Raw genomic sequence first — 24,700 nt, 5'->3', positions numbered from 1 at the left:
TGTTTTCCTCAGTTTACTCATCTGTAAAATGAGCTGGACAAGGTAATGCAAACCACTCTGGTATCTTTGTCAAGAAAACCCCAAATGGGGTCATAAAGAAACAGACTCGACTGAAATGGCTGAACAACAAAAAGGTGCCAGGTACTGTGCTAAGTCCCAGAAAAGCAGAGAGAGAATATTTGGCATTTGAGGTAAGGGAGAATGAGGATTGGGGGGTGACTCTGAGGTTATGAACCTGAATGACTCTGGAAGGACAGTGGTGCCCTTGAAAGAACTAGACAAGTTTGGAAGACAAGTTTGGGTTTGGTGGGAGAGAGAACATTATGAGATCTGGGATGCAGATCTCAACCCATCCATGCTAGAGAGTATTACATACTCTGTCCCACTCAAAATGAAATGATGGTGGTAGTAGGATTGTCACTTACCAATGACTGTTTTGGGAAGTAGACACACCCTCCAGGTGAAGGGGAAGCCACTGGGTGATGGAGAGGGGATGAAGATGCTAAGGGAAGGGGGAAATACCCTACTCCGAGGCTGGCTCTCTATCTGCTATACCACATTGCTTCTAGGTCTTGGTACAATTGAAGTATATAGCCCAAATTGCCAGCAGGCTATTTGGGTGCTATCCTCGTTAGCCATTTAAATATGATTCATTTTCCTTGTCCACGTGTCCTGTTGCTTTTCCCACCCTGTTAATCTGTACACGTGAAACATTTTTTAGTTGTTTCAGTTGTTTCTCTTATAAGCCCTTTTTGTTTTTGGGTTTTTTTTGGCAGAGATACTGGACTGGTTTGCCATTTCCTTCTCCATCTTATTTTATAGATGAGGAAACTGAGGCAAACAGGGTTGAGTGACTTGCCCAGGGTCACACAGCTAGTAAGTGTCTGAGGCCAGATTTGAACTCAGGAAGATGAGTCTTCCTGACTCCAGGCCTGGCCCCAAGCTACCTTAAACTTAAAACATCCCTACTAGGAAACATTTCCATCACTTTTGTGGGCCCTCATGCTGCCTGAACTTTAAATTCATCCTCTTATCTTTGGAAGGACCAATCCTTTTACTTCCTATCTTCCTATCACACTGTCCATAGAAGTTTTAAAAAACATATTATTTTCTCCTTGGAGACGCAGTTGGGCACAGTAGTTGGCCTAGGAGCCAAGAAAACTTGGGTTCAAGTCTTGTCTCTGAACTATACTGGTTGTATGATTCCAGACAAGTCCTTTAACCTCTCAGTTCCCTAGGTGGTTCCCTAAGACTTTTTTTTTTGGCAGGGAAATGGGGGTTAAGTGACTTGCCCAAGGTCACACAGCTAGTAAGTGTCAAGTGTCTGAGGCCGGATTTGAACTTAGGTCCTCCTGAATCCAGGGCCGGTGCTTTATCTACTTCGCCACCTAGCTGCCCCCCCCCCCCACTCTTAAGATGCAGAGAAAATGCTGACCCGCATTGAGAAACCAAGACTCTTCACCTGGATGGTCCCTATACTAAGAAAATGACAGATCCAGTCACTATACCTATTTTCTCTTTAAGATCCCAGCTGAACCATTACTCCCATACCTCTTAGAAAATAATGTCACTTCCATTCATGCCCCACCCAAGGCTGTTTGTTGTTGTTGTTGTTTGTCCTTCTGCCTAGAAGATGACCATGACAGATGTCATCACTTGCAGTGAATTGGATTCAAGTGAGAGAGGTGCATGCAAGGTCACCAACTTCACTCTCTCCTCCAGAGCCATCTGGGCCCAGTGGCAAGATATCTATCAGGACAATTGGAAATGGCCTTGGATGTTTAAGGCAATTGGGGGGTTAAGTGACTTGCCCAGGGTCACACAGCTAGTAAGTGTTTGAGGTGAGATTTGATCTCAGGTCCTCCCAACTACAGGGCCAGTACAATATCCACTGCATTACCTAGGTGACCAAAGCACCTACCCAAGGTAGAGTCTGGCATGTACAACTAATTAGGGTCGTCTGGGAAATGCTCACCAGGGACAGAGAAGGTGAGCTCAAGAAAGGGGTAGAAAGAATCTGTTGATTCCAAAGGACTCATGGAAAATGTTCTCTAGATCCAGAAAAAAAAGAACTGTGGAATCTGAATGCAGAGTGAACCATATATTTCTATTTTTTGTTTTTGTTTTTTTGAGGTTTTCCCCTTTTGTTCTGATTCTTCTTTCACAATGTGACTAATGCAAAAACATGTTTAATGTGCTTGTACATATATAACCTATATCTGATTGTTTTCTGTCTTGGGGAAGGAAGAAAGGGAGAGAAGGAGAAAGGAAAATTTGGAACTCAAAATCTTTTAAAAAATGTTGAAAACAAAAAAAAATTATACCAAATAAAATTCTTTTTAAAGGAAACAAATAAACTGTTGGCTAGGTCGTAGTGACCTCTCTTCAGTGACTATGGGTTACTGTTGTGAAAGAGGTTAAGTCTTACTATTCAAGACAATGGCTTATTGGTTTTGTTGATTTGATGGTTTAAAGAGTTCAAAAATGGAAAGAATTTTAAAGAAGTCAAAATGCAGGGAACATAGAGAGGTTGCCCTTAGTGAGTCTTTTTAATTTTAAAAGCATGCATGCCTCACCCAATATGGTGCCTGTAATTTTCCATTCATTGCCTCCAGTTGACTCAGTCTCCCCTACTGAGTCTTGGGCCTATATCCCTTCTACTTTACAGAGAACTTTGGGACTATCTATCTTTTTTTTTTTTTTAAGTGAGGTAATTGGGGTTAAGTGACTTGCCCAGGGTCACACAGCTAGTAAGTGTTAAGTGTCTGAGGCCAGATTTGAACTCAGGTACTCTTGACTCCAGGGCTGGTGCTCCATCCACTGAGCCACCTAGCTGCCCCGGGACTATCTATCTTGATCCTCCTCCAACACCTCAAAAGCTTTCTGTCTTTGCTTTTCTCTTCCTTCCCTCAAGTGTCAGGGGTTGAGATGGCACTTGTTGCCAAAGGTAACCTCTCACTTTGTATTCTCAATCCTTTCTCCATCAACCATCCCTCTTTTCCACATGTTTAATCTTTATTTTTCTCCTGGATCATTCTCCTGTTCAGAAGACCTGAGTTTAAGCTTAACCCTGGGTCTGTCACTTATTACCCAATGACCATGGGCTTTAGTTTCCTCATCTGATGTCCCTTTAAGCTTAAAATCTATGAACTTGCCATTTTTCCCTTATCTCCTAGGATGAAATATCAACCCTTTCAGTATGGCTTAGGATAATCTTAGATTTAGAAAATTTCCAATGAGTGGCAACCCCCTGCCTGCTCCAGAGACACCTCTGGACAAGATCATAGATTTAGAGTTGGGAAGAGATCTTAAGATTCAACTCCTTTTGCAGATTAAAATCTCGAAGAACAGAGATGTCAAATGACTCGTTTGATGTCACAAAGTATCACAGCTCGGATTTGAACTCAGGTCTTCCTGATTCTACTTCCAGATCTTTATCCTCTCTTCCACATGGCCTCTTGACATTTATGGCTCTCTGTTGTCTAAGTGCAGCTAGGTGGCTCCATAGTGCATAGATTGCTGGGCTTGGAATCAGGAAGACCCATTTTCCAGAGTTCAAATCCAGTCTCAGACACTTAGTAGCAGTGTGACCTTGGGCAAGTCACATAACCCTCATTGCCCCACCAAAAAAAGGGGGGGGGGGGAATAGTTGGTATTGTCAGATGCTCCAGAAAGGTCAAGGAGAATAAGGATGGATACAGTCTCTTTCTATTATGAGGTAATATTTGTAAAGCACTTATCATAGCGCTTGACACACAGCAGGTGCTTAATAAATGCTTATTCCCTAGTAAGTGTTAAGTGTCTGAGATCAGATTTGAATTCAGGTCCTACTGAATCCAGGGCCGGTGCTTTGTCCACTGCTCCACTTAGCTGACCCATTGACTATCCCCTTATGAGTATTCCTACCTGTTATGACTTCTCTAACTTATTCCTCTTTGGAGAATGACTTCCTTTCCTGTCCTCCATATACTAAATTCCCTTTTAGCCTTTAAATCTGAAGCTTTCCTTTCCTGACTCACCCAGTTAGTAATGACCTTTGACCTCTTGGACTTCTCCCCATAGTACTTTGTCATCATTTCCTACAGTAGTACAACAATACTCGACAATCATCCTACAGCTTGTTCAGCCATTCTCCAATTGGTGGACATTCCCTCGATTTCAAATTCTTTGCTACCACAAAAAACAAAACCAAACCCCAAAACTGCTTTAAATATTTTTTTACAAATAGATTATTTCCCCTTTTTATGATCTCTTTGGGATACAGACCTAACAGTGGTATTGCTGGCTCAAAAGGTATGCGGTTTTATAACCCTTTAGGCACAGTTCCAAATTGCTTTCCAGAATGATTGGATCATTAACAACTCCACCAACAGTGCATTAGTATCTCAGTTTTCCCACTTCCCTTCCAATTTGTGTATCATTTTCCTTTTCTATCCATTATCCAATCTGACAGGTATGGGGTGGTACCTCAGAGTTGTTTTAATTTCCATTTCTCTAATGAATAATGATTTAGAGCTTTTTTTCCCTATGACTATATAGGTAGTTTTGATTTCTTCATTGGAAAACTGCCTGTTCATATCCTTAAGGGTTAATTTATTGCAATTAGCACTTGATTCTGATCACTATTTTTTTAAACTTGATCTGTGATTTCATTAGCTTTGGGAGCTCAGGATAAGGAAGCTTTCTCTATCGATGCAAGTTGTCACTTTTTTTTTTTTTCCCAATGTTCAATAACATAGAGAGCTATCTAGAGCACATAGATGGTTAAGTGACTAGCCCAGGGTCACCCAGTCAATATATATCAGATTCAGACTCAAATCTTCCTGATGCTGAGGTATTTCTATATACCATATTCTGCTGCTTCTCATGCCTTTGTACAGTCTGAAACACGATTTAGATTAATTAAATAACTGGTCAGTTATATAGATGGACTAATTTAGTCTGGCAAGGGAGTGAGTGTTCCCCATTTGATGAGTAAAAGTCTGGGACTCTGAAACAATTGTCTAATCTTGTTGTCTTTCTTTTCCTCGCAGCCTAATCATTGTTGGTTACATTTGATGGTGCCTGAATTGGCCAACAGCCTGAATAACCTCTTGTACAAATTTTCCAAAATTTCCAGTAGCCTGAGTAATTATTCAATCATCGATAAACTCATAAAGATCATTGATGACCTAATGGGATGCTTAGAAGAGAAAAATAAGGTAATGTATCAAAAAAAAATTGGAGGAGGAGGGTATATTTTTGTTCTTCTCAAATCTCTAACATGGGTTGGGGTCAAAGAAGGGGTTGGAAGTAAAGAAGATTTATGGATTTATCTGTGGGTTTGTGCTTGGAATAGAATACTGTAAGATATGGTTGTCAAATGCTAATAAGTTGAATTATTTTGGAATTATAAACCTCAACATGATGATCCTTGCTCAGAGTTCTTTTTCTGCATTAACAAAATTATAGTAATGGCATGGGGTGGGGAAGAGGAGGGAGCAGTGCGGAATTATAAGGAAGCTAATGCTTTAAAGTTTATTTCCCTTGATTTGGAAACAGAATTACCTCACACTGTGAAATAAAGATCGTCTGACCTGTGCAGTTGTTTCATTTGGGAATTCAGCTGGGGAAGATTTCCAAATTAGTCAGCTCTTTTAAATTAAGTTTGGTTGGAAAGCATTCTGTATTGAAGACTTAGCTCTGACATTTTCCCATAATGTAATTGTTCCATTTTGGAGTAATATCCTTGTCTTGCTTCTTGGAGACCATAAAAATGAACTGACCACTTTTGTACCCATCTGGGCCATTTGACAGGTAGGTGGTCACAACTCCCTGTCTCTTTTGGAGTCAGTGCTGGGATCTAAGATGAGCAGAATTGGAAGAGACTTGAAAGGTTATCTAATCCAGCCTCCTGTTTTACAGAAAAGTTAAGTGATTTGCCCAAGGTCACAAAGACAGAAAGTGGCAAACCCTGGACTCTCAAGCCGCCATTGTAGTGTATTAGAATAATGTTACTTTATGAGTTTGAGCAAGTTACTTAACTTTTCAGGGTCTCAGTTTCCTCATTTGTGAAATGAAATGGTTGCATGAGATAACCTTTAAAATTCCCGTATGGTTTTGAAGCTATGATCCTCGAAGTTTTGCCTTGGCCTGAAGCCTGAAGGTCCAGTCCTAGATAGTTTGAGAAGTTTCTAATCTAAACAGGGAGATAATGTACAAATACACAAACACATGTGAACACACACAAGAAGATAAAGTGAGGTGAAAGGCATTAGTAGCTGAGGGAATCAAGAAAGGTTTCAGGGAGAAGGTAGAGATTGAATTGAGCATTGAAAAGAAATGAGAAATCTTTGTAGCAAACAGCAGTCTCATTGACTTTCATCTTTATTTCTTTGCTAGTGCATGCCATGCTCCACAGGCCTCTTCAGGCTTACCTAGAGAAAACTGTAGACCTATAACATCTGAGGAGAGTCAGCAATTAAATGGCAAAATGAACTAACTTGGGCCCCAAATTAGAGTTTCTTTTTTTTTTTTTTTTTGCGGGGCAGTGGGAGTTAAGTGACTTGCACAGGGTCACACAGCTAGTAAGTGTCAAGTGTCTGAGGCCGGATTTGAACTCAGGTATTCCTGAATCCAAGGCTGGTGCTTTATCCACTGTGCCACCTAGCTGCCCCCTAGAGTTTCTTTTTTAAGTTGCTTAAAAGAGGCAGTTTCAGTGTCCTAGGCCTCATCTCACTTTAATCTTTGAAGATAAGCAACCCACCAATGTCCTTGACCTACATTGAGCCAAAATAGCACTTGAGTAATGTCAGTACTGCTTCTTTCCTCTAGAATTTCAGAAAACAAAATAACAACATTTATGAAGAAGGCTCATTCAATCCCGAAAAGTTTTTTAGCTTCTTTAATAAATCCATCGATGCCTTCAAGGAACTTGAAGAAATACCTGAGCAGAGCAACTGTGTCCTGCCTTCAACAGTAGGACCTCAGAAAGGTAAGAAGGAAATCTGCCCATCAGCCAGCTGCTTCTCGGTCACATGGCCATGGGAATACATATCTCTGTCCTCATGCCTACCCCTGTCAGTGCATACGTGTGTCTAGATTGGCATCTATGACAACAGAGTATTCCAAATGGTGGTTATATTGATTTCCGAGCCAGTTGAATGAAATGAAGGACTTTCACTTGTGAATACACACACATTGTTTAAAAGCTGCTAATTTTCCCACCCCTATTTAGCCTGAAGCTTGCCATTAATTTTTAAATTTCTTGGCCTTCACTATCTGAGTTTCTCATCTTTCCATTTTTCAACACTCACCCTTATGATTTGCTTCTAAGATTAGGAAGCTTTTATCCTATCCACCCAACTTCTTGGATAGATACAGGGCCTCAGTGCCACCCCCCCCCATCCCTTCTTCTTGTCTGGGAGAGAGTTCTCAATCTGAAATTTTCCCCTAGTTCACACTCTGTATGGCCCACACATATATACATGCATGCTCACACATACCTACATACATTTACACATAAATCTATAGGCATAGGTACATGCACACATATTCATACATCTACACGTGCACACATATATGAATACAAGTATACCCATATACATAAACACACATACAAATATGCATAGACATGCATACATACATGCACACACATACTTAAATCCATCTAAACATAAATCTACAGGCATAGGAACATGGCAAACATATCTATACATACATGCACATATACACACACATACACACATTTATATACATACAAGTATACCCATATACATCTACACATCTACACATTCAAATATACATGCATGTATACACACAAATATATACACATGTACACACATACAGATACTATATATAACACACGTATATAAAAATGCATGTTACAGGAAATTTTCATCTGTACATATAATTATGAAATTATGTTAAATGTTTTGATCTATAAAATGTAATATAATTAAGCTAATAAGACATTCCTATTTCTATAATATAATATTTTTGAAAATCTTTGCTGATGGGTAGCTATCTGTGCTGATCCACGTCATGATTGTGGTGGGGTTTTTCTTGCAGTAGACAGGGTGACCAGATAATCATAAACCAGTTCTAAATCTCTAGAGCCAGTGCCTGAGTTTCCTTCTCTGTAGAATGAAAGGGTTGGACTCAGTGGACTCTCGGGTCCCTTCCACCTCTAAATCTATTATCCAGAGGCACAAGAGCCCCACAGAGCTGCCTAATCGGCCGTATAGAGCTTCGCCTTTAAGGAACACTGTAATACACGTGAGTCACTCTGCAACACTGACACATTGTTGCTTTCTATTTAGATTCCAGGGTCAATGTCACAAAACCATTTTTGTTACCCCCCGTTGCAGCCAGCTCCCTTAGGAATGACAGCAGTAGCAGTAATAGTAAGTACGAATACCTGATTTGATGCATGCACGGCTCCAATTAGCCTCCATGGGAGTTTGCATGAGTTTTAAATGAGATCGTCCCACAATTGGGAAAACTCACTAATGGGTTACTGTCCTTTGTGTTGATTCCCCCCAGCATGTGAACAACCATTCCTGGGCTTTCAGAATGCACTTGCCCTTCATTGTGATCTTGCCATTGGACTATGAAATTGCCAGTGGTTTTCTGGTTAGAGAATTTTAGTAACACCTGAAGATCATGATTCCTTTTAGAGAAGATGCCATTTGTTTCACCCTGATTTTGCATGATTGACGAAATTCCATAAGGCAAGAATATGCCAACCTACTCAGCGTTCATTAGCCCTTATTATTGTAGTTCTTGAGTCCCCTTGCCTTCTTAACAGTTACATGAAGGAGAATATGCTGCTTTGTCTGAAGTTCCTGGCATCACAAAAGTCAGGACTCTTAAGAGTTTATGTGCTTTTTGAAAAACTTAAAAAAAAAAAAAGTCATCTTGAGGGTTGACTTTAAGGTCCACTCAACAATTCATTTCAATAAAATTTGCCAAACATTTGGGTGCTGGACCAGGTGCTAGGGATAAGTAGAGTGACAAGAATAAACAATCCCTTTCTTTGTAAAGCTTATTTTCTCAGACCCTTGCTAGCTGTGTGACCCTGGCAAGTTATTTAACCACGTTCTGCCTCAACTGTACAATGAGGATTATCATAATAGCACCCAGCTTTCCAGATTGTTGTGAGGATTAAAAGAGATGATATTTGCGAAGTGCTTAGCACAGTGGCTGGCACATAGTAGGTGCTTAATAAATGTGTTTTCTTCCTTCCCTCCTCCCTCCCTCCCTCCCTCCTTCCTTCCTTCCTTCCTTCCTTCCTTCCTTCCTTCCTTCCTTCCTTCCTTCCTTCCTTCCTTCCTTCCTTCCTTCCTTCCTTCCTTCCTTCCTTCCTTCCTTCCTTCTTCCCCTCTCTCCTTCTTTCCCTCCTTCCCTTTCTTTCTTTCTTTCTTTCTTTCTTTCTTTCTTTCTTTCTTTCTTTCTTTCTTTCTTTCTTTCTTTCTTTCTTTCTTTCTTTCTTTTTCTCTTTCTTTCTTTCTTTTTCATTCTTTCTTTTTTCTTTCTTTCTTCTTTCCTTCTTTCCCTCCCTCTCTCCATCTCTCCCTCATAGAACTTCCTTTTCACTTGGGAGATAAGTGCTAGTCACTGGGTCTATAAAGAATAAAGTAGTACAGTTCTTACCCTCAGAAAGCTTACTGTCTACTAGGGAGATAGACGCCAGGTATGAACACAAAGACAAAACCAGAGCTGTCCCTGTCTTTATTTTCTAATGGGGAGATTAATGTCAATCTCCATGGACATAGAGACAAAAATAGTTTTTGATCACAAGGAGCTTACTTTCTACTAGGGAGATATATACAAAGATAAATAGAACCACCTGTGTATAGACAAACAAATTCAAAATCAAGATAAAGGAATTTCTGGGGATGGGGGCGGGGGTGGACAGCACTCTACAGGAGTCAGGAAAAGCCTCAGGTAGGCGTTGGCACATGAGTTGAGCCTGCAAGGAGATTTGAGCCTTAGTCATTTGTGGTTCCTTTTCTAAATGTATAAGGGGCCTCCATGGTTGCCTATCTGATAGGACATGTGCTGATGGGATTGCTTTTGGCCATGGAGCTGTCATCCAGGCAAAGACAGCATGTGGTTGAGTTGAAAGACCATTGTTGTTGTTGTTGTTGGGGGTTTTCTTCTGGGCATTGAGGCCTGCACAAAGAATTCCCTTTTCCACCCAGCTTTGGCCCTGGAGAACTGCTTATTGAAACCCAAACTCAAGCTTTACCGCTAAACAGCTGTCCAAGCTCTGCCAATACGAAATTGGATGCTGATCAAGAAATTTGCAAATCATCCCAATTAAATAAGTCTCGAAGTGAAAGTCATTTCCTTCCCTTTAAGTCAAGAGATGTAGGCATCCCTTAACATCAGTTTTAATTATTTGGGAGTGATTTATTTCCTCCTGAGGGCAAAGTGTCATGATGCCAAGATCCCTGCTTTCTCATTTCTGTGAAAACCTTTTAGAAATGTGCTGAGATGTATCAGTGGGATGCCACATAGAAGTCATGGGAAAGGAGCATTTGCCCCATGGCTGGATTGAAAAGAAGATTTAGGAGTCGAATCATGGAGTGCCCACATAGACAGGAAGACTCTATCCTCTGGCATGATCTGTATTTATTGGCAAACGGGAGACAGCCCATCTCATTTCAAAGTGACCATGGCCTTTGAATTTCCCTAATCCTTCACCATATTAGCAGGAAAGGTAGCTCATGGGATGCTGGACCAGGAGTCAGGAATACTTGAGTACAAATCCTACCAAACACTTATGAGCTGTATGACTCTGGGCAAGTCACTTGACCTCTATCTGCCTCAAGCTCTTCACCTATAAAATGCATAATAGTAGTTCCATGGTTGTTGTGAGGGAGGATAACGTGAGATCATATTTACCTTCGTAGTGCCATGTAAATTCTAGTTATCATAGACAGCTAGGTGAGATAGTGGATAGAATACTGGACTTGGTGTCAGGAAGGCCTGGGTTCAAATCCTGCCTCAGACACTTATTTGTTTGTTGTGTGACTTTGGACAAGTCATTTAACCTCTGTTTGCCTCAGTTTTCTCATCTGTAAAATGGGGATGATAATAGCACTTACTTTCTGAGTTGTGATAATCCACTGGAATAACATATGTAAAGTGTTATATAAATCTCAGGGTTTTATTTTTATTTTTATTTTTATTGTCATTGACCACTGGGAATTGATACCAAACAGAATGACAGGCCACTAAGCAGGATTCAAGTTTCTCCAAAAATTGCCAGGGAAGCTTCTAGTAGCCTTCAAAGGTTATCCAAACCCAACTACGTAGTCAATAAATTTGGGTCCAAATCTTGTCTTTGCTACTCACTAACTTGGCCAAGTTTCAGTCTCCTCTCTGGGTGTCAGGTTCCCCATCTATGAATGGATAGAATCAGCCTAGATAGGCTCCAAGTTCCCTTCATCCTCCAAGTTCTAGGGCTGTGATTGTAAATGGATCTCTTGTGCAATCAGTTCCGAGTTCACTAATGCTTTGTATTCCCAAAGTTTGCGTCAGCTTTGTGGGTCAGGGGAAGGTATCTTGAACCTCAAATTTCTTTCACAGAAAAATAATTTCTTTAAAAGCTTTAAACAGAGTTAAGTCAGAATGTCCTAAGGAAATTATTAATTACCTACAGCATGGTGGAGCAATCTCCCATCTGATTCTGTCCTCAACATGACTTTTTTTTTTTCAATTACAGGGAAGTCATCAGGATCTGCTAAAGACCCAAGTGTGCATTGGGTAGCCATTGTGTTGCCATCACTGTTTTCTCTTGTAATTGGCTTTGTGCTGGGAGTCTTATACTGGAAGGTAAGGAAGCCCAAGATTTGCTATTTATGTTCACTTCAATAAAAAGTCAACCAGCCAACCACCATTTTGTGTAAAATGGAATCTACCAAGATATCCATTCTTTCTGTGACAAATATTTAAACTCAAGTGAGTTTCTCTTTGTCACCTGACATATTGGTAAAGGTCCTATCCTGGTATATGCTTAGGAGATAAAGGCTGCTTCTAGTATTTCTAAATTAAAATTTAAAAAGATATATGCTTTATGATAACATTTCAGAGTCAAATAGAAATGTTTTTTATATGCTGCTTGTATTCACCCATGCCTCTCCTTCCCTTGATAAGTCTTTCCCTCCATCACAAATTGCTCATTATCAGTTTTTAAAATATTTCTTGGATTGAGCCCTACTCAGATACTTAGTTTTTAAATTTGTTGATGCTGTCTCCTTGTTTGTGAAAATACCAAATCAATAATTTAATACATTTTTAAAAAATTTAAAATAACAAATCTTTAAAAATATGTTGTTACATGATGAAAAAAGTATCATTGGAATTAAGATAAAGATAGATATATGCCATTTATTTCTTTAATTTTCCAGTCTTTAAAACTTACCTCTGTATGATTGTGTTTTTTTATTCTTTTCTCAGAAAAAACAAATGAGTCTTAAAATGGAAGGTGAAAACAGAGAGATTAGTGAAGAGGATAATGAGATAAGGTAACTTATTTTTACCAAATATACATATGGGGGGCAGTTAGGTGGCACAGTGGATAGAGCCCTGGCCCTGGAGTCAGGAGGACCTGAGTTCAAACCCAGCCTCAGACACTTGCCAACTAAGTCACTTAACCCCAATTGCCTCACCAAATATACATATGAACACTATACTGAAAATCCATTGACTGTGTGTGTGCTCATGACCTCTACCTCACCTTCACATTGTCTCACATAGTTTCAGCTACCATCTTTCTGAATTCATATTTACATATTGGCCTCTCACTTGGTCACACGTTGCTGTTCCTCCACTGAATCCTTCCCAGAGATGGCTTTCTGGCCTTTGAATCTTATCAGCCATTGGAGTTTTTGTTTTGTTTTGCGTATTTTTTTTTTGAGGCAATTGAAGTTAAAGTGACTTGCCCAGGGTCACACAGCTAGTATCAAATGTCTGATGCCGTATTTGAACTCAGATCCTCCTGACTTCAGGGCTGGTGCTCTATCCACTGTACCACCTAGCTGCCCCCAGCCATTGGAGTTTTAAAAGTTTGTATGGTATCCACCATACAACCATATTCTCAGAATTTTGGAAGAATTATATTTGACTCTTTTGTTTCTGCCTCTTTTCTTTGACTTGAATCATCACCCTAGTCCATGTAATCATTGCCACAAGCCTACATTGCTTTTCTATAGACAACACTCATAATAATCTTCTTCAGTCTCACTATCAGCATGTTATTTCTCTGTCCAGGAATATAAAATGGTTCCCCATTGCTAATAATGATAATAACAATGATGATAATTATTACATGATGCTATAACCCAACAACAATAATATATAACAACATAATTATGTATTAGTAGTGAGCAATATAATTTTATTATAAAATGGTTCCCCATTGCTAATAATGATAATAACAATGGTGATAATTATTACATGATGCTATAACCCAACAACAATAATATATAACAACATAATTATGTATTAGTAGTGAGCAATATAATTTTATTATAAAATGGTTCACCATTGCTAATAATGATAATAACAATGGTGATAATTATTACATGATGCTATAACCCAACAACAATAATATATAACAACATAATGATGTATTAGTAGGGAACAATATAATTTTATTATTATATTGATATTTTTTATAATTAATGATGTGTACTATAATTAAAAGCATTGTAATATAATATACTATGGTATCATAGTAATTATATCATATCATATAGTATAGTTTTTTAAAATCATAGATTATGTTAGTATATATAAATACCTGTTTTTATCATATGTAAATATATTTTATGATATAGTTAATAAGATAAAGGCATTTTCTTATTATATCATTATATTGATATATAATTCTTCCATCGTATAATATTATCATTGTCACTATCACCCTTCATGCCAGTAGAAGAAGCTTGGCATAGTGAATAGAGCACTGAACTTAGAATCCAAAAGAACTGGCTTCAGAATACTGCCTCAGAGGTTTATTTAGACAGACAGGATTCTTAACCTCCTCCAGACTCAGTTTCCTCATCTATAAAATGGCCATAATAATCTCTGTAGACCTTGTCTCACAGGAACAGTATGAGACTCCAGTGGGATATTGTACACAGAGTGCTTTACAAACTTGAAAATACTCTGTTAGCTGAAAGTTAATGTCATTAGCTGCACCTTGAGAGCCCTTCACTATCTGGTTCCCTCATCTCCCTTAAACTCATTTTGTATGATTGCCACATCCAAACCCTGTGTTCTAGCCAAGCTCATCTTTGTTTGGTCCCTTGAACTTAATTCAGTTCCCAGTATTCATAGTGTCCTTTTCCTAGTCTCTCTCTTAATGACTTTTACTATCCAATTCAACATATGTTTTGTGGACACCTACCTTGTGCACAGCACTGAGATACTAAGAAAAAATAATCAAGCAATACCTGCCCTCAAAGAGTTTATAGTTTGTCACTTCCTTTAAGACTGATTAATGTTTCTTACCTTCGAGTCTGTGACAATTTATCAAATGTATGTATGTATGTATGTATAATGATGAGTTTCCTTTGTAATCCTATATACTTTATCATATACATTTAAAAACATTATTCTAAGCTTTGTAATACTGCCAAAGTGATCCATAACACCAAGGAGGTTAAGAATCCCTTTTCCAAGACCTTAGTCAGAATTTGCCCTAAAAGTCTTTTCCAGTTAACCCTGCTCAAATCTAATCACTTTTTTTTTTCTTTATTCTGTCTCTGAATAATTTAAATTTTATATATTGTCAGTTTTGCCTGTATGTCAGGCAGCATGAATGAAGAACTGCTCTAGAAGCAAGGAGGCTGGCCTGTCTACATACTGCTTGTGTTGCTTCAAGTCACTTCATTTCTAATTAGTGGAGGAAGTTTCCATACCTGGGAATTAATTGCTTGTACTAATGACCAGTCCTTATATATGTGCATGCAAGGCATATACACACATGCATGCATGCATACATACACACTCACACACACACATACACCGCCTTTCCAGGTAGATTATCAACTCCTTCAGGGCAGGGATTGTGTCTTCTGTCTCCTTTGCCTGCCAAAAGCAACTAGGCTATATACTTCACATTACACTGGGGGTGATCAGTAAACATTTACTGAGTGGTGAAGCTGGGATTCTGACCCAGAGCAAACTACAGCTTGCTCCATTTTGCAATCTTTTATGCTTAGGCCCACAGCAAACAGTGACTTCCACAATGATCAGTTCATAGTGTTCTCTGGAATCTCTAGCCAAAAGCAAATAAGCATTTTCTATTGTTTTTTCCCCTCAGTATGTTGCAAGAAAAAGAGAGAGAGTTTCAAGAAGTGTAACTGTTGCTTGTATCAACACTGTTACTTTTGCACAACGGTAAGTTTTTCATAACAAGATGGAAGTCTTAACAAGAAATAAGGACCCTCCTCCCATTGCCCACAAGTTAGAATCAGGATTATTTAAGGTCCTTGATTTAGTTAAGTACAATTTTAAAAATTCAAGCTGTTCCCTGTTGGAGTCATGCATGTCTAATTTGTTCCTTATGAGCCTGGAGTCGTGACCATTAAGCAAATATATTCCTGATTAGTGGCCGGCTTTTGTCTAAATGTATCACTACATCTTCTTTTATTAATACCTCTAAAAACAGAGCATTAAGATTTAGGGGACTAGGAACTGGTTAAGAACTCTAAGGACAAGAATGATAAAATTCAACACATAGGTGCTGGATTCCCTTGTAGATGCTACAGTGGTCAAAAGAACCCTATTATTCCATGTTAAAACCAAGGGTGCCTAATAACAATGCAGTCTACATTGAATACAAAATGGTGGCAGGTCCAAAACCCAATCCAATTCAACAGACATCATTCAAGTACCTGCTACATCCAAAGCAATTGGGATACAGAGACAGACTATGTGCCCTATGGAATGCCGGTGTATGTGGCACCATGGAAAGAGCTTGGAGTCACAGAATGCGAGTTCAGGTTTCTGGCTCTGTTATATAGCTGGCTCTGTCACCATGGCCAAGTCATTTAACCCCTCAAGAGCTTAGTTTCTTCATCTATAAAATGAGGGGGTTGGACTTGATGACCTCTAAAGTCCTTTCTAGCTCTTGATCTATGACTCTATGTACATAGATAAGTAAATAGAAAGTAATTTCAGGAGGGAGAGAGATTAGAAGAGGCCTTGTGTAGGAGGTGGCTCCGGGGCTGGACTTTGAAAGAAGAGAGGTTATGAGAAGGTGGAGGTGAGGAGGGAGTAGTGTCCCAGAAATGGGGATCAGCCATTCCAGAGACACAAAGATGGCAGATGGACAGGCTTCTGCAGGGAAAGCCCAGAAGGCCATTTTGATTGGAACCAGGCAGTGTGAGAGTCTGGTTGAGGGAACATTGTAGCCAAGGAATGACTGATGAATACTATCCCTTTTCTACTTCTTTGCTGTCTGTTCTCCCCTTTCCTCCCCCATCTCCTTTTGAATCCCTAACATGGTCACTATAATAGGGATGATAACTTCTATCTTTAAATCGTGAATTCCTGTCCATCCTTGTCTCACTCTCAATCTATGATTTTTACCTCTTACAGAAAAATAATTGAACCTGTCCAGCATTCACTTTGCCATAATCACTTGATCACCTCCATCTCTCTCTCTAGCCTCTGAGGAAAAGATGGCTCTTCTCTCCTTGACCATCTTCTCCAAGACCTTATTTATAACTAAACCGTCCACCTCTAACTTTATCTAGAAGACTATAGGAAGGGATTTTTTCAATTTTGTCATTGTATCCTGTAACTTATGATATTAGGGAGTTGCCTTAGAGCAAAACTTCTTAAACTCTGTGTGGGTCGTGACCCCATATGGAGTCATGTAACCAAATGTGGGGGTCACAAAAAAATTTGGCAACAGTAAAAGGTCATGTATACGTATTTTATATATCTATATAGCCAGGGTCATGTAAAAATTTCTCAGGCAAAAGTAAAAAGTTCTCATGTCGAGAGTAGAAAAAATTTAAGAAGCCCTGATCTAGAGCACTGAGAGTTTCAGTTACTTGCCCAGGGTCACATAGCCTGTCTTTCAGAAGCAAGAACTTGAAACCAGGTCTTGCTGGCTTCAGGGATAGCTCTCCATGCTTTGTCTCTCAGGCTGCTTCATATTCAATTACATAGCAGGCACTTAAGAGTGGAGTAGAATCTTTTTAATGGGCTTTATTCTAGACATGTAAGGTCTTCCCTATCTCAAAAGAAAAATCAATTAATCAACAAGCAAATAAGTATGTGACAAGCTCCATGCTAGACACTGGGGACATTCCTAACTCTCTGAGAACTTCTATTTTAATGATAGCAACAATATAAACCAATTAAAGCCAACTCCTCTTGATCTCATAGGGCTTTGGAACTTCTATTCAATCTTCCTCCTTCCTTTTGTTGCCAAACTCTGCCCCACTTAAGGTCAAAGGGCCTTCTGTTCTTCAATATTCTTTTCCACTCTTCCTAACTCTGTATTCTTATTTCTGCTGGCAGCCCATCTCTCTTCCCTTCAAAACCCAAAGAGCTCCCAAAAGCTCAACTTCTTTTCCAGTTGTTTGATCTTATATCTTAAATCTATTAATAATAATAATGACATTTATATAGTCCTTTCAGGTTTTCAAAGCACTTTACAGTTATTAACTCATTTGAGCCTCGCAAAAAACTTGTAAGTTAAGAGCTGTTACTCCCTCTTTACAGAAACTGAAGAAAACAGAGATAAAGTGACTTGTCTATGGATTACATAGGGAGTAAGTAAATGTGTAAGGCAGTATTTGAACTCAGGAGTGTCTGAGTTTCTGACTGTGTAATACAACCAGTTAGGATATTGCAGTACTATTTCTTAGCAAACTTGACAACTTGGGCATCAGAACAAAGAAAGTCAAAACTTTGTGCTACCATGGGGAAATTAGAACCATTCTTACTAAAAGAGTCAGGCCTACGGAGGCCAGTGACAGAGCTACAGATTGCAAGTTGTTTGTGAAACTCTATGCTATGCCTATATTGAGAATAGATGATGAGTTAAGGAGCCAGGGAGAGATGGTAGGATCTTAAGATTAGGTAGCTTGTTAGCAAATATTAGACCCATTAACCTATTTACCTACCAAAGTCTAAAACCTTTTAAAAGTCAACAAATGAAGTAATGTGTGTAAAGAGCTTTGCAAACCTTAAGGGGATATGTGTGGCAGCTCTTATTATTATTACTAATATGATAGCTTTCTGATTTTTCCTGAAGTTCTTCTTAGTTAGATGAAAACTAAGAGAATGTGAGAGCACATTGGTTCAGATCCTACCTAAATGACCAAAGGACAAAGGAGTATACTGTTGCATTGAGTGATTAGAGAAGGGAGGAAAGGAATAAGCATTTAGAGTTTGGGTTAGCACACTACCAATCAGTGGTGTGTTAGTAAATGTTTACCAACTAGCTCTCTAAGGAAAAAGAATGCCAGACACACTTTTAAGTTTAATTTACATTACTAACATTTTCCCCATCAATTTCTTATGTCAATATGTTCAGTCAAAAAAAATGAATCAAGCCACGATTTTGCTTGCTATGTGCTAAGCACTTTTTCCAAATCTTATCTCATTTGATCCTTACAACAAACTGTAAGGTAACACAAATAGCAGAACTAGGATTTTTTTTTTTTTAAGTGAGGCAATTGGGGTTAAGTGACTTGCCCAGGGTCACAGAGCTAGTAAGTGTTAAGTGTCTGACACCAGATTTGAACTCAGGTCCTCCTGACTCCAGGGCCAGTGCTCTATTCACTGCGCCACCTAGCTGCCCCCAGAACTAGGATTTTAACCCATATTCTCTAGTTCAAATTATAGGACTCTTCCCCTATAAATACCTAGAGATTATTATGAACACATAGTAAGTAATAGAAAAGGAAATACAAATACTTCAAATCAGAGCTGAAAAATGTCAAAAAGGATCCAAAGTTCATAAGCAGCTCTGCAGCAGTGAAACAAAGTGTGGTTGGCAAATATGATCATGCTTCCTCCTGACAAAAATACTGTGGTGCAGGACTCAGGGAGAATCTTGGTCAGAATCTCTATCTGATTTTCTGTTTTTATTTATTTTTTTAACTCAAATATTGGATCAGGTCTTCTAGGGGCCTTTTCTTTCAGACAGTCCTTTGTTCTCCTGAGGAGGACCATTCAGAGAATGACATAAATTATGGGATATTCTTGGGAGTTTCTGGGGACTGAACAAATGAAACCTACATTTTTCTAGCAGAGGTTTTGCTAAGAGGTATCAATATTAGTCCAGTGTCCATTCTTCCCTCATTTTGGTTCTAGACTTAGAAATATAGATGGTGCAGTGAAAGAGCATTGAATTTTAAGTCAATGCCTAATGCTGTTCAAATTATGTTGTTGTCCTTGTTGTTGTTGTTGGGGGCAGCTAGGTGGGTGGTGTAATGGATAGAGTGCCAGGTCTGGAGTCAGGACAACCTGAGTTCAAATTTGGCTTCAGACACTTATTAGTTTTGTGACCAGAAGCAAGTCATTTAACCCTGTTTGGCTCAGTTTCCTCATCTGTAAGATGAGGTGGAAAAGGGAATGGCAAACCACTCCAGTGTCTTTGCCAAGAAAACCTCCAAAAAAGGGTCACACAGAGTTGACTGAAAATGACTAACCATCAGCACATGTGTAGTAAATGTTAGAGACAGTGTTCAAATTTTGATCCTGTGACTTCTCAGCACTTTTTTCATCTACACTTTTTATTTTTTTAATCTTAGTTTCCTCTCCTCCATGCCATGCCAGCATAGTGCCTTGCACCAAATGTCAATGAATGTTTATTGGATTGAATTGAATTAGAAGGAGAAATGAATTCTAGATCAGGTTAAGGAATCTGTCCAAGCTCTGCTGTCTGCTGAGTAATATCCAAGGCAATTGATTTGATGATCTTCTGGCATTTCCTTCTTAGAGAGAGTTCGTTCTTCCCTTGTTCACCCTTTCCTACTGCCTTACTGTTTCCCCTCTTCCTTTCTTTTTCTTTTCTTTTCTTTCTTATTTTTTTTTTGGTGGGGAAATGGGGGTTAAGTGACTTGCCCAGGATCACACAGCTGGTAAGTGTCAAGTGTCTGAGGCTAGATTTGAACTCAGATCCTCTTGAATCCAGGGCTTGTACTTTATCCACTGCACCACCTAGCTGCCATCCTCCCCCTTCCTTTCTTCCATGTAGGTATCCACCTGCATGCCATAAGACTGCTGGTGATACCCTTAGGCATTTCTTAGGTCTCCTTGGAGAAACTCGGGGCCAGAGTGATTGCTGACCCTCTAGAATAACTTTGACAATGTTTTTTAGACCAGGGCTTTGTAAACTTTTCCCACTTGCAACCCCTTTTCACCTGAGAAATATATAGGTATGTAAAATAGGAATACAAATCAAACATTTACTGCCAGATTTTTCACGACCCCCCACATGTTTATGTGACCCCATATGGGGTCATGACCCACAGTTTAAGAAGCTTTGTTTTGGACTCATGTGGGTGAGAGGAGTCTCAGCCCCATTGCTGACTTGATAGATTTTTCTGACTGCTTTTGGATCAAGAATGAAAAGAATGGTGAAAACCGAAATACTACAAATCTCTCTCTCTTTTTTCCTCCTTCTCCTCTAGGCGGGTAACAGTTTTATGTTTGCTTCATAAATGAAGCAGCTTTAAGCAAATTCATATTCTGTCTGGAGTGACAGACTGAGTCTCTGTCTGTACTTGCTACCCATGACTCCATAATGATGATTCAGAAATGGGGACAAAGTGTCTTACTGTGAAACCAGCCCTGAATTAATCATCTGCAAAGAAGAATATGCATGGAGCAAAACTCTATTTTAAGAATTTGGGGATTTGCCGTCTCATTTAGAACTGGTAACTCATGTCGGGAAAGGAACTTCATTCCCTAGACTCCATGCACCACCCGCATGCCTCCAGCAACGTGTAGTTTACCAAACATCCACGTGTTCTAATCCTTCAATTGCCATCCGCATCCCACAGTTTAACCTGATCTGTTAGAAATGGCCTGGATCTTGGATTGTGGGAATAACAAAATGAAAGAAGCTGTAGAAAATAGAGTTTTAAAGACACTCTGGTATGGGAAGAGGGGAAATCTGAGAGATGCAGAAGGTTAGCATGCTGGCCTTTAGTCTTACAGAATCTAGGTTCATGTTTTGGACGACATGACATGGATCCAGTCTCTCTCTCTGCCCAATGAACACCATATCTATCCATCTCAAAAAAAAAAAAAAAAAAAGCCTACCGGATAATCTGACATGGTTGGCTATCCATGACTGTCCATTCAGGGGAAGTCAGTACTGAGTGAGACTGGTGATGTTGTCACCACACAGAGAAGCTCTGAATGAGTTACCCTATGAAGAAACTTTCAGCACTGAAAATCAGAAGGGCCTACCTGAAGAAGACATTTGGTGCCCCGGTGATGTCTGCCCTTTTTTGATAACCACTGTGGCGTGTATAGATACGTTTCCAAAATATATTAGAGCATTTCTTATACATATATTCTAGGAACAATACACAAAGTTATGTAAAGAGAGTCTTAGGAGAAACTGCTGAATGTATGGAGATCCCACTTAAAACCGCAGCCGTGGGAGGGACAAGGATATATATGGCTTAGAATATTCAGTATCTAATGAGAGACAACCGCAGCCCTAAACATTGGTATCGAAAACCTTGGCCTTTGCAAAAGAGCAAGAAATCTAGAAACTATAGCTACTGGTAACATAGTCTTTGTCATGTTGGAAATATCCATTTATTTAAAATCTGGCACTATTCATTAAGGGTATAATTCAGAGATTTTTTTTTAAAGCTTTAAGTTTTGCATGTTGGCTTGCTGTTTAAAACACATGTCTGCCTAGGGCATATTTTGGAGAAACTTGGCAAGTGTTGCTAAGAAGGGCAAAGGATCTGTAATTTTGTCAACATGGGGGATTCTTACTATCAAGTTGCAATTTACTAGATAGATGGATCCTAAAGAGTTGGTTCAATGAGGTACATAGAAATTAGGGACTGACCCAGTGTCACACAGCTAATAAGGGTCATGGATGGAATTTGAATCCAAGTCTTCCTGACTCCAAGCCTAGCACCGAATCCACTCCCCATGCTCCCTGTACCAGAGCCCTTCATAACATGGATACTTACTAGTTTTAAGCTAGAATTTATAGGTGTCTTAAAGAAGCCTTTCTAATGATATGTTCTACCTACTAAAGGCAGACAGTTCATTAAATCCAATGAACAATTAATTCTTAAGTTTTTTCTGCTGGACATTTGAGTGTGTGTGTGTGTGTGTGTGTGTGTGTGTGTATGTCTCTGTGTGTGTTTGTATGTGTTTTAATGTGCCACAAAGCTATAAATGGAGCCAAAAGTGTATCCTTCCAAGCTGACGATTAGGGCAACAGTACAATGATGAATTATCCCCACAGACTGGCCATTGACAAACTGGCCCCTTGACCCAGAAAGGCATGAAACAGTCATTGTTCTCCTTTCTTTATATTGAAATGTCAGAAAGTCTCCGTTGTAGTTGGAATCTTCTGTTTGGACTATACTGTATGGACTGCCCATTTCTCCAAGCTTTAGAAGACAATTAGATACATTTAACAGTAAAATAATGCTGAACATAATTGCTTGATGCTAGTTTGTTGGGCACAGGCTGTGACATGCCTGCCTGTAGAGAGAATGCATAGCTTCATTATTCTAGTCCAGAGCTGACCAAATAGAGAATGTGCAACGTTATTGGAGTTAGCCAGCTGGCATCTATGTCTGGGAAAGCACCTTGCGATTTCCTGTTACATTCCTATCCCGTTATTAAATTTCAGAGTTGCCTTTTGAAGTACTGCCTCAGAAGGTCTGAAGATCCTAAATGACCCTTTAATCTTTGCACCTTATTTTGAGAAACTTAGATTGTAAAGAAACCAGCCCCGTGGTTCTTGGACAGTGAAATCCACATGGTCCTAAACACTGGGGTAGGCAGTATGCTGCTCGCACTGCCAATCTCAAATATCAGAAACATCTGACTTCCCTTCATTTGGTTATTGGACTAGTCATTGGCCATGTCAATGAAAAAAAATGTTTCCTTTAGGTAAGATTTAGATTGTTTCTAGTAAAAGTGTTTTGGGAGGATTTTTGTGATGTATCTTATCAATGAGATTCAGTCTAGTTTTAAATCTAGGGGAAAAAATCCATTCCATATTCACAGCTGTCCCTATGACGTATTTCTCTAGTTAGGTTATGTCATTGACCTTTCTTATTATGGCACGTTTTGGCCCTTCCACGTTTCTTTGTATTCAATACAGAGCAAGGAAAGAAAAATAGAATTGACAATTTCACCTGTGGTATTCAGTTCTGGAGTCTTGAGTGTATAAAATGCTGACCTTTCAGAATCATTCCTGTTTTTGTTTAGAATGTAAATAGGGCCCATTAGTCAAAGCAGCTTTCAGTTTTACCTAAGGTAAATTGGATAACTATTTGCACAAGTTATGGCTTTTCAGCTCTGCTTGAATGAACATTTTGGATCACCTCCTACAAATGCATCACGATATTCAAGTACACTTCAGATCCTGCAGTCAGGAAGAGTTGCTTTAATGTGTTGAACATTTGGAAACCCACCAAATTATGCATTTCAATATCTTTATTTTATTAAAAGCTAAGAGCCTAAAATGCAGAATGTACATAAGTCCGAAATGCAAGATGTTTTAAAATCAATTTGGGATGGACCAATCCATAAATTACTTTTCTGGCAATTTGTTATTGTGTTTTGTTTTTTTTTTTAATGGGGAAATGAGAGGAGAATTGTATAAGTCAATTCATCCTTAGTATAATTTTAGAATGTGCCACTTTGAAACTCCCCTTAGAAATGATCAGTCAATCAACAAACACTTTTTAAGCACCTATGTGTCAGGTACCATGTGGAGGTGCAAGGAAAAGAAAATGAGTTTTTAATTTGAGTTGTTCCAAAGAACATTATTGTAATATTGAATTAGACATTCACTAGACTTGCAAATACCTTTGTTTTAGGAGACAAATAAGAGTGCTTTAATTTCATAATGAAGGCTCTTTACAAGTAATTATTCCTGTAAAAATTCCATTTCTGAGATCCTGAAATATTTACTAAGCAAAAATGCGTATCTATCGATATAGGTATGTAGATATTTGCGGATTTCTGCTTTATCACCCAGTACATCCATACTACGGTTGCTTTCTCTTTACATTATCATTATTATTTTAAGCACAGGAGCTGGTGAATGGAAGATCTTAACAATACAGTGCCATTTTCAGTTATTTGACTCATGAGCTGTGAGACTCAAATTATCTCCCCAATCAGAAAATCCTAGTCTCCTATGCTATCTAACGTTTGTGTAGGATTGCACACGATATCCACTTGCCATAATTTTTGCAATGAGTGTGCTTGAAAAAAAGGACCCAATTCCTTTTTGGTGGATGCACAGGTATATTGCTGGTTCTGTTGTAGGTTGGAGTTCTAATGTAAATGTATGTCAACACTACTTTGCATAGTTTATTATGACTGAAGGTTAATTAAATCAAAGAGGTTTGTAAAATGTGATGTGTATGTGTATATACCGTATGCGTACTTTTTAAAATAGGTGTATGTCCTGACTCTTTTTTTTTATACTGGTTTGAATTTGAAATTACATTAT

The 24,700-nt window shown here is 38.9% G+C and overlaps 1 protein-coding gene across 4 annotated transcripts in view; it reads left to right on the top strand.

Moving 5' to 3' along the window:
* KITLG (KIT ligand) overlaps positions 1-21,312 on the top strand; it is a 123,394-nt gene extending 102,082 nt beyond the window's left edge. For 2 of the 4 annotated variants that reach the window (XM_043968246.1, XM_043968243.1), the window contains 7 exons: positions 5,034-5,201; positions 6,814-6,973; positions 8,301-8,384; positions 11,714-11,823; positions 12,448-12,515; positions 15,320-15,396; positions 20,658-21,312. In XM_043968246.1, coding sequence (XP_043824181.1) covers positions 5,034-5,201; positions 6,814-6,973; positions 8,301-8,384; positions 11,714-11,823; positions 12,448-12,515; positions 15,320-15,359 — 630 coding nt within the window. In that variant the 3' untranslated portion in view covers positions 15,360-15,396; positions 20,658-21,312. The remainder of the gene's footprint in view (positions 1-5,033; positions 5,202-6,813; positions 6,974-8,300; positions 8,385-11,713; positions 11,824-12,447; positions 12,516-15,319; positions 15,397-20,657) is intronic. The other 2 variants (XM_043968244.1, XM_043968247.1) reach the window with 2 other exon arrangements.
* Positions 21,313-24,700: the final 3,388 nt, after the last annotated feature.

This window comes from Dromiciops gliroides, chromosome 5 (genome assembly GCF_019393635.1).
Source record: "Dromiciops gliroides isolate mDroGli1 chromosome 5, mDroGli1.pri, whole genome shotgun sequence".
NCBI classification, from domain to species: Eukaryota; Metazoa; Chordata; class Mammalia; order Microbiotheria; family Microbiotheriidae; genus Dromiciops; species Dromiciops gliroides.
The sequence above is the reverse complement of the archived record's forward strand: the minus strand, read 5'-3'. Positions and strand labels throughout refer to the sequence as shown.